Genomic DNA, 13,072 nt, shown 5'->3' with positions numbered 1-13,072 from the left:
CACTCTGTACTGATAGTTGGCTGGGCGAACCTTTTTATACTTAAATTGATTCGATAATGCTCAGCCAGCGGTACGGTTCCATTGCTGATTTATAGATATTAAAACATAAATTATATCTAATCACAAAACTATGTTTGTTAACATTAAAAAAAAATATTGCTACATCTATGAAATAGAACTTTCTTTTTGTAAACGCGTTGATGTCTTTTGTATGGCGAGATTATTTTCGTAGCTCGTAGCAAACTACTACGCATTGTCATCTTCAGTTTATATTTTTTATGAAAGCAATCACCGTGCCTGTGGTTAGTGATATGATAAGGTTAAGTATTGCTATTAGCTTGTAGTCTTGTTGAGAACAACTCTAAAGGTAGCAAAATTTAATGCTCCAAAAAAAATATCTTTCCTACCGGAATAACTGATGTATTAAATTATATATGATATGTATCCAGTATCTAATATGTATGGTATATTATGATCATCATGTACACAATATATGATATAATAAGTTTATAACTAAAATCACCATCTCGTACCAGGCAATGGAAACGCACACTCCTTACATGAAAATCCAGCAAGTGAAGTCAGCGGCTATGCCTAGGAATCCCCAGTATTGCGGCCTGTCACATATTTGGCCACAAATTAATCTATTCCAGATCGGATTGCTGGAATATGCAGCTGGCGATGGCGGGCCCGGTTTGTGCTGAGGCTGTAGGGTGACCATAACTTGCAGTTTACCGAGGAACTTCATCATCAGGCCTAGTGGCAGGTGATGTAATAGTAATTATGTGATTATTCTAAGAATCAATCATAAGATTTGTCACGTAAGGTCGTATAAGGATACTTAGTTACTGCTTTTAGGCCTTTTGCTATTACTTAGTAGTGAATTATTGAATAGACTAGGATGGTAATATTCTAAACATCTGTTCTATTCTATTCTGAGAGGGGGCGAAGTTCCTGTACGTGGCTCTGTCGAGTGGAACCTTTGTAGCCATTCCAGCTCAGCCAGCCTAGCTCCCAAGTAAACTGGAGCAGCAAGCCTGGATGTTGTAATAGCTGAGATACGCGCCCTGTTGGTTCAAGAATAGATAATCTTGTTTCTGTAGCAGGTGGACAAGCTAACAGAATATTTTCAACCGTCTCATCTACTTCCTTACATGTCCTACATAATGTGGTTTACAATTAATTTTACTGTAAGTATAGAAAACCAAGTATAAAATCAATATCTTCTGTCAAACTTACTTACTCTACTCTGCTCAGCGACCAGTGCAGTTGGTCTTGGCCTCAGAGACAAGAAGTCGCCACTGGTCTCTTTCGCTCTCCAGGCGCCTTACTGTTCACGCATACCGACCTCATCGCCCCAGAGGTTTTTGGACGGACTATACAAGATATATGATTTTGTGGTTACCCCAATAAGTAACCTCCTAAAATATTCGGGTAATGTTGCGTACACGCATTGTTTCTGTGCCGACATGTTGGAAGGTGATCTAAAAAACGTCAAAATTCTCCCCCTATTTGGTCTTTACGGTTTTGGAAGTGAATAGATTAATGCCACATACCTACCTACGTATATAGTAGGCGTATTAGGCAATAAATAATTTTACAGGTAACTCAAAATGTGACTAATTAATAGGTAGTTAGTTGAACGATCAAGCAAGGGATAAGTATATATAACTGGATTTGTCTTTACCTATTATGTAAATAAATGTTTATCGCCCAGTTTCTGACTGGAGAATATTAAGATATCAACACTTAAGTTTTGAATGCCGGGATGTGATTGACTAAATTGTTGCTAAATAAGACTTAAGTTCAGATTTAAAATGCGCAACTGGGCGTATGTTTGTATTAAGTGGTCCATAGGCCAATCTCCTTTGATTAATCTTTCAATGGCCAATGAGATAGATATTATGTACAGTTTTTTCTCCAATTACATAAACAGTACATAAGGCGTTTTCTGCAGAATTAAGTGAACGTAATTAGTGGAGCAATCAAAGTAATGAAGTCATTTATCATTTCAATGTTTATTTTCTCACTTACATTCAGAATGTTAAAACTAAAATAAATAGTTACTTAGGTATTTAAATGCATTTGGATTTATATGTGGCACAACTACTTCACCAAAACAATAAAACATAGCACACATACTAAATAAATTACATTCACACAATACCAATTACCATTCCTATTCACAATATAAAACTAATTTAATAATACGGACTGCTGACTTCAAATTGTTTTGATTTGGATTACATTTGCAATAGGTACAGGTACAGTTACTTGCAATAGGTGAATTTAGTCTTTTGAATTAATATACGTAGTTACAGGTATTTTTAATGCAAAGGAATCAGTTGAGGAACCGGGCATAACACAATTTATATCATTACATAATATTATTCGTTCTATGTACTTATTTCTTTTCAATAGTCCTAAAATACATTTTCACCATAGCTATCTTTTCACTATAATAGGACCTGTAAAATACTAAACTATACAACTACTCAGTCTCATTTTCTACATTACTGGGTTCTTCTGTCGTACTAGTCGCGTCGGCCAAAACCTCTTCACCGCTGGACGCTTCGGCTATTTCTGCCATTTCGGCCACCTCGACCACTTCGGCCGAGATCGTGCTGTTGGCCGACTCTGTCGTGGTCATGTGGTCCGGGACCACCTCGCATGTTTTCCCGGATATTCCTGCGGGACACTGACAGCGGAAGTGGCCGTCATTGGCTTCTAGGGACTGGCATTTACCACCGTTCTTGCAGACGTCTGCGTTTTTCTCGCAGTAGTTTAGCTCTGGAATGAGAGGAATAACAATTATTTTTCTAGTATCGTATCGTCTAGTGGCGTATTTTTGTGAAGTTTTTAAGCTCCAGCCGTTTGTAGCGATTACAGGAAATTGTACATCAAAGAGCAAGCACGATTAACTGTACATAAAACTAGCTAAGTACTAAATAAACAATTGGGTAAACGTAAATACGAAGAAGACCCCGGCGAAGCGTGGTTCACCGATGACCTTCCACATCTAGCCGGTATATAGTGGCTGGATGAGGATGTCTTAGCACCTGCCCATCTTAAAGTGTCGTTGCGCTGCTTCGGAGAGGTCTTACTCCAGCATTGGTCGATTATACGCAGATGTTGATGATGACTCGTATAATTATAACATACCCTCATCACAAAGCATGCCGCCCCAGCCCGGCCAAGAAGATGCAGACGAAGCATGCGACATCGACGGCCTCAGAAAGCTAGCCTAAGCGATCCAGCATCTGCCTAACTTTAACTGTCCTCCTTCAGAGAGGTCTTTCTCCAGCAGTGATGATTACGACTCATATATGTATGACCTACCCTCATCACAAAGCATGCCGCCCCAGCCGGGCTCGCAGTTGCATTCCCAGGGGCGGGTGCAGGAGCCGTGCACGCAGCCCGGGTACGCGTGGCACTCGGCGCAGCGCTCCCCGCGCCACCCCACCTGCGGAGTAGGAAGGGCGGATAGTTAGGAATCGTACTACTAAATAAGCATAGGGTTGAAAACTTCTGTAGAACAAAACTCCTTCTCAGCGTGTCATGACATAATCTCCTCCCGGGGCACGATATAAGGCACCTTACATCGTATGCCGCGTGCCATTACACAATCCTGTACGTATGGATAACATTTCATCCATTTCTTACATAGTGAAATCCTTTAATTGCCTTATTTACAAACAATACCTACTTACAAACTATGTTAATTAAGATGCTTAGATTTTTTTTCATAAATAAAATAAGAAATAAATCCTAAAATCTCCACCTGTTCATGTTGTCGAGCTGTGATGTCATTTCAAACTCTCAGACAGCGGAACAAATAGGGTGGGTGTACCTCTTTTTTGGTGTACCTACCACTTTTACAAAACCGACAGCTGGACTCTCTTCGTTCAATAAAAAATTGGCTGTCCATCATTCTGGAGCCATTCGTCTCCGCTATTCTCCACAGTCTACTAAGGTGAAGAGGGATACTCACTTTGCAGCGGCATTCTCCCGGTCGTCGGCAGTAGCCGCGCTCACTGTGGCAACCTGGGGCGCAGACAGCTGGAAAATACAAAATGAGAAAAGTAAATTATGTGTTACGAGTAGTTTGAGCTAACAACCAATAGGTACGATATACAACATAGAAGCTCATCTGTCACATCGTCTAGGGTTTGCCACCGCGGTCAGATGGGATTATGTACAATCAGATTAGGTTCATTCGCTGACTACGTACGGTGGCCTGCGCCTAAAAGTATACAGGCGGAGTTTTTAAAATAGCGATCTAAAGCTCACATGCTGCCCAAGCACACCCACATAAACACCACTGCTACACACATCACACACAACACGTCCCCGGATTTATAACAGATGTAGCTGGTCCCTTCATCATCGGTGATCGCTATTTTAAAAACTCCGCCTGTATACTTTTAGGCGCAGGCCACCGTACATAGAATGTGTCGTAGATATATAAGAAACAAGGTCGTCTATTATGCACTCTTTTGAGTAAGTATTAAGAATTTCAATACAATAGAGTTTGATGGTAATATTAGCCAGGCAGTGGGAGTTACGCAGATATCTGGCTTGATTTTACTACATATTTTTAATACTTACGCGTCTGACACAACAGCCCAGTATACCCCGGCAGGCACTTGCACTCCAGCGGCTTGTCGCAGTACCCGTGCTGACAGCCCGGCAGCGGCTGGCACGCGCGGCACGTGGGCCCGGACCAGCCCAGCCGGCAGCGGCACTCGCCCGGAGACTCGCAGAAACCGCGCGTCTGGTGGCAGTCTGAGCGGCAGATTGCTGAGGGATGAAAGGTGGGGACATTGAGGATCGAAGTTGGTTTTTAGGGAAAAAGTGATATATTGGATTTTTGAAGGTTCTATAAGTAAAACTATACTAATACGTGCTCTTTAAAGATTGATAATTAAAAAATTAGAGTAGAAGTAGAGATACGAACAGGCAAATTAAGACGGCTTTGGAAAGATAGAATAGCAGCACCATATCTATCCAGGAGTTGACGCGACCAATAGGGTTTGACATTTTGCTGAATGAAATAACTCTATCATCATCAGTGACCTGTGACTGCTAGACATAAACGCGCCACAACACTCTGACCTCGGCCTTCCTCATCAAACCACTACCGCATACATATCTAAGGTCTTCCGTCCAGCAAGACGGCATCCCTTACTAAGTTTAGCTAACCAGCTTCTCAAACTCACTGATAATGTACACTCACGCTCAGAACAGAACAGTCCGTCCCAGCCCTCCTGGCAGATGCACTCGAAGCTGACGTTACACGATCCATGCTGGCACCCCGGTAGAGGGATGCACTTGTTGCAGCGCTCTCCGTAGAACCCGAGCTTGCAGCGGCACTCGCCTGGCCGCTTGCAGTAGCCTGGAGTAGAGGGAAGGAGAGATGTTATTGTAGAGGATGTATTGTGGATCTCTATTGAATTACACCTTTTAGGGATGGATGACTAGACTCTTTGTAGTTGATAGACCAATTTTGTTGATTTTATGATCACGGAGACTTAATTACCATTATATTGAGATTATTGGTCAATGCCGAAACTAGATTAAACAGGGTGGTATACAGGATGGAATTTTATTAGTGGCGTTCCTCCTGCCGGGTTCATTTGCCTGTTATTCTGAACAACATTTATTATGAGACCAACATTGAACTTACAACGGGAACGTAGCTGATGAAATTGCACCCATTATATATCACAAATGTTAGTTTAAAATGGGGATGGTGTTGCCGGTGGTCTTGGGTGGCTGTGGCACATACCTTGCAGCGGGTCGCAGCCCTTCTTGCAGATGGGCACGTCGCACAGGTCGCCCTGCCAGCCGGGCAGGCACTTGGGCTCGCCCTTGTCGTCGCATACATAGTGACTGTGTTCGCTCTGCACTGCTGGCAGCTCGCATGCCTGTGGGAGGAAGGTTCAATGGTAGGGTGGAGATTAAGCGCCTGAATTTTAAGCGGGGGCGTTTATAACATATAAGTTGTAATGTCAATGAACATTTGAAAGCTTTGATTGAAACGCAACGATCAAATTAAGGTTTTAAATATAACATGTAAGCACCTTAGTTTCTGCTCATGATTTGTTTACTGTGACTACAGTACTAGCATTTACATATACTTGATAGTAAGTATATTTACTTAAAGAAGAAAGTCTTCGAAAGTATGCTAAAGTAGTAGCCTGCAACTTTAAATTAGCATCTTCTTCAATGTACACTCGCGAGCAACCAAATCGACTCAAGCCTTGACGGCGCAAACATACATTAATACAAGTAAAATTATGAATAGAAATAATAAAAATGATATGTCATTTAAAAGCTTAAGATGTCAGCTTTAATTTGATATCATTATTATTGAAATCCATTCATCATTTTTGAAATAAATGATGTCTGAACGCAATTGTAGGAAAAACGGGAATTTAGGAAAAAAGGGTATGGGTATCGTATTATACAAATTAAACAAAAAATGTTAAGATAAAAATTTATTTATTTAAATCAATACTTTGTATTGCCCCCTCTTGCCCTAATTACAGCCTGCAGCCTGTTTCTCATAGACCTTATCAACTTTTTGACAGTTTCCTGAGGAATGCCGTCCCACTCCTCTAATAAAGCTGTCTTCAGCTCGTCCACGCTTGCAGGGACTGGATTCCTGGCCCGAACTCTTCTTTTGAGCTCGTCCCATAAGTGTTCGATGGGATTCAGGTCAGGACTGAGCGCAGGCCAGTCCATCGTGCGCAATTCCTTCTCTCTCAGAAACTGCCGACTGACTCGTGCCGTGTGGCAGCGGGCATTGTCGTGCATTAGCACGAAGTCTTCACCGACAAATTCTGCATAGGGCACAACATGACCGAGTAGAATGTCGGTGATGTACCGATCAGCTGTTAACCCGCCTCCTCGGCCGCCTCCAGGCACGAAAACAAGTGCGGTTTTTCCCTCTAGAGAAATACCAGCCCACATCATGCAGGAACCGCCGCCATATGCTACTGTTTCAGCGAAACAACATTGGGCAAATCGTTCCCCCGGACGCCGGTAGACCCGGCCTCTCCTGTCACTGCCATGCAGACACACTCTGCACTCATCAGTAAACAGGACCGACCGCCATTGCGCAATGCTCCAATCGAGATGCTCTCGAGCAAACTGAAGACGCGCTTGTCGGTGGCCTGCAGTCAATTTGGGGCCTGATGCAGGTCTTTTTGGTGTCAAGTTGGCTTCCTTCAAGCGTCTTCTCACTGTCCACTCGCTGACAGCCACTTGTCGTACACGTCTCAGTTCTTGCTGCACATCAACGCCCGTAAGGTGTCGATTGCGCAGCGAGGTTGAGACAATGAAGCGGTCGTCTCTCTCTGAAGTGCAGCGGTGGCGGCCCGTTCTTGGTCTTCGATTGAAGGCACCAGTCTCTTGGAACCGTCTGTATACTCGGGATACAGCAGACTGGCTCAAGTGGAGCTGGGCAGCGACTGCTCGCTGACTTAACCCTTGTTGCAGCAAGGCAACAACTTGAGCAGCTTCTTCTGGTGTGGTATCCATGGGTTTGCGAAAACAAGGAATACAATGCAACGAGATGTGTACCGGTCAACTTGCAACAAGCGACTGATAAGGTACACCGGATGTGGAAAGGTTTTATAGCGGGATCAGGTAGCGCAAGGCGTGGATTCCTAATGAGGTAATTAACACTGACGGGCAATTAAAATGCGTCATTAAATCTGCGCTTAGTTTTTTTTTATGGTATTGATCTTAATTGAAAGCCTAATTCTTCAGCTTTCGAATGACATATCACTTTTATATTTACCATTTATCGTTTTAGGAAAATCAATGTATATGTGCGCCGTGAAGGCTTGAGTCGATTTGGTTGCTCGCGAGTGTAGTTATACTTTAACTAGTAGTAGTACATAGTTGCTAATATTGCAATAATAAATACAGATCACATTTTAGAAGACGGTATTTTTGTCATCATCATCGGCCAACAATCATCAATTCACATTGGATTAACTACCACAAAATTTACCACCCAAAACCCAAGATCAAATATCTATTTAACTAACAAATATCTATCCCTGCCGGTGATGAACCCAGACCGGTACTACACCGGCACTACACCGGTCGCCCGGGCACAGAATAATAACTAGTACCGGGGGAATCATCATGAGGAAACTTGCACATCTAGGTACTAAACTATAATGTGATATAACTAGTTAGGTACTAAGAGGAAATCATTAGTGTGTGAAGTTTGCCACAGTAGGACAGCGTGGTGGGAAATGGTTCATAACTCTGGCATCCTACATTACGTGACATTTCCATAACTGCGTCTCTAAAACCGCTGACCATAACCAAGTAAACAAAACCAAAGTGTCATTGATCCGAAATCGTCCACGCATTATCCAATAGGCCACGCAATACGGCGCCTCGACCAATCAGCGAAAGTCACTCTCGCTTTCAAACAACGCGTGCGCAATACAAACAGACAAAGGACCTTAAAACCTGCCATTCCTACAGACAAACATACGAGTCACAACTTTCTAATAAGCGGTGTGCGAGAAAGCAGTTTCGAAAGTATGCCGACAGGAAAACCAGGGTGAAAACTCTAGTCGCTCGTGTGAATCACGACGCTGATTTTAAATAAATACACTTAAGAAGAGGTTTTCTAGAGCGATCACAGTTTTAGTTGCGGTTTCTAATTAGTCATAATCCGATTAGGATGATTGATACTTAAATTTAGTTCTGCTTCGAACAGTTCCTTGTTGTTGCTATTGTAGAGCTTAAAATAAAAGGCATAATATGTACGATTAATACGTAAAATTTATCAATAACCTAATCACATTACCTCACAATATAATCAACCTAAAGATATGACCCAGCCAAACGTAATTATTTACACAGGACTACAAAGAAACCCTCTCAATAGCAATAGCAATGTCACTCTATTTCAACTTAAATCCTAACTTAATACCCAACATCGATCGATCTAGAATTCTAGATTCAGATAAACTCATCAAGGAAGCTATATCTAAATTATCTAGTGCTCTACATAAGGCTAAAATCTAGGACCTGCTTCTCTAGAAACAGGTTTGAAGATAGTAAACAGTTACCTCCCCTAGCGTTTGACCCCATTTCAAGGCATAGCTAAACACTAGTACTAAATTGTTGTACTAACGTAGGATTTTACATAAATATATCATGAACTTGATCGCATCTTCAGCACGTTAGTTTAACCGGAAACTGCCAATCAAATAGGTAGGTAACATTTTTCTTAATTACTTATGACTTGATGAATTGATTTGTGAAACCTATGGTGCTAGCCCATAAAACAATTTAAGAATTGACTCTATCTTAATATTTTGGGAAAACTTACCTGTTTCTTCCATTTCGGCAAATACTTGGCCGGCAGCACAACCGGCGCCACACAGCACAAAACAAACAAAATAGCAACGTTCCTCATTTCTAATATTCCATTACACTTTTAAAAATAAAACTTAGCCCTGGCTGGAGAGAATTAAGAAAAAAACACACTCAAAACTTGGCGCCTAAAATTGAACCTTTTTCAAATTTTAAATAAAGAATGAGGGAAGTGCATAGGAAGCGTTGGCTGCGTCGCTTCAGATGCGATACTGTTATGATCCGCCTCGTGCTATTGAACTTGAGAGGCGCAACTTTCGCCACGGGTTGGGGCTGCGGAATCAGCGTTTAAGCTGAGTAACAAAAGTGGCTTTCTTTTTGACTTTGGTAAATATACAGATTTCGAGCACGCGTACTGAAAATAAGACACAAAGTACGAGTGTGAAACGATTCATAAACAGTTGATTGACCCATGAACTTTTAGCCCACAAAATCTTTCGGCCAACGAAAGTTTTGCCTACAAACTATGTACATATTTGTGGGTGAAGCGTTTGTTACAAGAAATTATATGACATTTAATGGTATGGTAAACAATCGTCTGTTGATGAACCATAACATCTTCACAATCTAAATTCTGGCAATAAGATACTTTGAGCAGCATCACCTACCACTCTTCCTTCTTCTTCTTATCGTGTCGACGACAAACCAACAAAGCCGCTCTACCTGAAGTGGTAGAATTCTCTCCCTGAGAACTTTCTCCTGTCTTTACTGAAGGGTCAGGTATCTGTTATGCGGACTGTAGGTACATAGTCTAAAGTTCAGTAATATCTTAAGTGTTCCTACTTACATAGTAATGTACAAAAAAATATACAAATTAAGGTATTTAAATAAAATGACATTACAATTTACCTGTTTCATCATTCTTATTTATTGTATCTCATTGCTATACAATTTAGGTACCATTTTTCTATAATATATACAATAATTAGATAAAGCTTTATACAATACACACATATACCTATTTAGGTCCTTTTACATGAAATTTAGTATATTTTGTTACCATAGTTTTTCTTACCCCTTTATCAATTTATACAATGCTGAGATATAATGATAATAATGTCAATCTCAAAATAGCCTAGATAAATAAAAATTAAAATATTAAAAAATGTAAATATTTGTGAGAGGTAATTAATTTGATAAAGCTCTGAATATTACAATTTCGTAAATTATAAGTAGGTTTTCTTTCTACATAAAAAACAATGAACTTAATAGGTTGATAAGATAACTTTATAAGCAATATTTTGTTGAGTATTGACATAAACAATTCATCCTGAATTTTGTTTAAAATATGAAAAAAAAATCAATTTTAAATAAATAAAAACCAGGTCCACATTGAATTACAGCCTTAAAAAGTGTGACCATAAATAAGTCATATCATACCTATAAAATATAGGACTTGCATGCCTAGCACGGGGCGCAAGACGCGAAAAACAAGGCATGGCATCATCTTGCATCGCGCTCGTTCTCGAAATTTGCGGGTATGGGCCGTGCTAGGCATGCTGGTATATACAATACAAGTTGTGTAATACAAGAATGCAACCCACATAAATAAATTTTAGCTAACATAAATAACCAGAGTATTAACTGCATACTTTTTCACATACAAAATACAATGTTTTTGTAGATAAATAATAAATCAATAGGAATATTTTTGAGTCAGTTTTTTGATCACATAATATATAACGTATTAATACTTCTAATTAGTACCTACACTAAAAAACAAAATACAATAACTTTAAAGTTTTAACTCAATTCAAAAGATCTACAAGATTCCAAATAAATAATATTTTTTCTAGTAGTAAATATAATCAGAATTCTACTTTTTTAACAGATCAACCCAAATAAAAAAATATTAAAATAAAACTAAAAGAATTATATTTATCAATACTAACTTAAATTATCACTTGGGGTTTATTTTTATACAGGGTGATTTAAATTATTATGTCACAAACAAGACATGATTTTAAATGGACCTGCATTGAATCACCCTGTATTGTATTAGGCGATTATTTTTAACCAATTTTAAACATATTCACCTAAATATTGTAAATGATTGCACAAACTCCAGTAAAATCTATTGGTGCTCCCTTATACTGTAAATTACATACAATTAAGATGTCATAGTAAATTATACTCGTGTACAGTCAGACACAATGTCATTTAAATGAAAAAAGTTAGATATTTTTTTTATGCAACATTGAAAAATATTTACATTGTGAATGTGTATTGCTGCTGGCTGTACCCTAATTACTATGTATAAATTTTAGATTAATAGTAGTCCGGGCAGATATGCACTAAACTAAACCATGGTTTCTTTAAAATTATAAAGATTGTGACAAAATGCAAGTTATCTATTTACATGGACAAACTCATTTTAGTAAAGTTTCTAATTTCGTATTTAGGATTCCAGAGGATTAAAAAATATTAAATCTACGCTAAGGTATGTTAGAAAAGTTAATATAAAAATAGTAGGTAGGTTTGAGTAAAAATTGCGACCTCACAAGGTGAAAATAGATTTTCAAGCAGTGTAAGAGCGACGCCACACGGGCGTTAAATGTGAGTTGCACCACTTCAACGCACTCCAACGCAGTCGCGTCATCTAGATTTATATGCAGAACGAGCGACACCGTAGCTAAGGCGGTAGAGAAGCTGCTTCCGAAGCTGAGGGCCGCGGGTTCGAATCCCGCCCAGGCCAAACATTTGTGTAGTGAGCATTTGGGTTTGACTTGTGTCTGGTTTTCGTTTATAAATTAAATATGTATCTATCTATGTATTTGTGTAGATATATCAGCTGTCCGACTACCTAGCTCGGGATCGGATGGCCGTGTGTGAGATGTCCCCACATATTTATTTACCACTTTATCGACGCAACGCACAAACAACCCTCGTGTAGTATCGCTCTAAGGCCCTCCGTTGTGTTAAGCGGACGTCCGGAGCTCAAGCAACAGAACACTTCATTAGTGGCAGTTGCCAGTATATACAAACAATAGTAAACTGACGGCGCCACTGCGATGGACCTCCGCTAAACGCAGTGGAAAGCCTATTAAGTTTTTGTATTTATGGTACGAATGTTTCATAAAAAAATTGTGGAATGATGTTTTAAAGTACGCTAAAATATTCGATTTATAGCGCACTTGTATAGCATAGTTTGTTGTGGAATGTTTTTAAAAATACCGGCAGTTATAATCAACCAATCGATCAATGTTGTATAAAATATTTCTGTTCTGAAATATAAATTCCATGTATTACAAACTGGATTATTTATAGGAAATATAGCCTTATTATTTTGTTAGTCATTAGAAGGAGGTAGGTACATTTTTAAAATAGCTATATCGAAATCATATTAATTATTAAGGTATCTGTTTGCAGTTGGAAAAAAGGTACAGTAGTCATAGCTACACTAAATAATAAGAGTTTGATCTATGTTCAAACTCTACGGCTAAATCAGAGGAAGAAAAAAAACTTAAAAACTAAAACGATGAAATATTTAGATATTCTCACTAAAATCGGTATGCTTGTGACTTGGTTCCCGTATCAAAACTAAATTACTCGTTATAATATTAACATACTAAGAAACTGCTGGGTTTATCTATCTCCATTAAAAACGACAGAATAAATAAAATGGCGAACTATCGGAAACTGGAGTTTAGAAAGACAGTGA

General features: G+C 39.4%; 1 protein-coding gene across 1 annotated transcript; it reads right to left on the bottom strand.

Moving 5' to 3' along the window:
* Positions 1–2,000: 2,000 nt before the first annotated feature.
* Positions 2,001–9,788, bottom strand: LOC105386853 (delta-like protein 1). Its single transcript, XM_048627338.1, has 7 exons — positions 9,368–9,788; positions 5,789–5,927; positions 5,237–5,395; positions 4,609–4,800; positions 3,992–4,059; positions 3,340–3,463; positions 2,001–2,790 (listed from the first exon to the last, which is right to left on the bottom strand). Exons 1-7 carry the CDS (start codon positions 9,452–9,454, stop codon positions 2,492–2,494), a joined length of 1,068 nt encoding a protein of 355 aa, XP_048483295.1. The 5' UTR covers positions 9,455–9,788; the 3' UTR covers positions 2,001–2,491.
* Positions 9,789–13,072: the final 3,284 nt, after the last annotated feature.

The sequence above is a fragment of the Plutella xylostella genome, chromosome 18 (assembly GCF_932276165.1).
Source record: "Plutella xylostella chromosome 18, ilPluXylo3.1, whole genome shotgun sequence".
Lineage (NCBI taxonomy): Eukaryota > Metazoa > Arthropoda > Insecta > Lepidoptera > Plutellidae > Plutella > Plutella xylostella.
The sequence above is the reverse complement of the archived record's forward strand: the minus strand, read 5'-3'. Positions and strand labels throughout refer to the sequence as shown.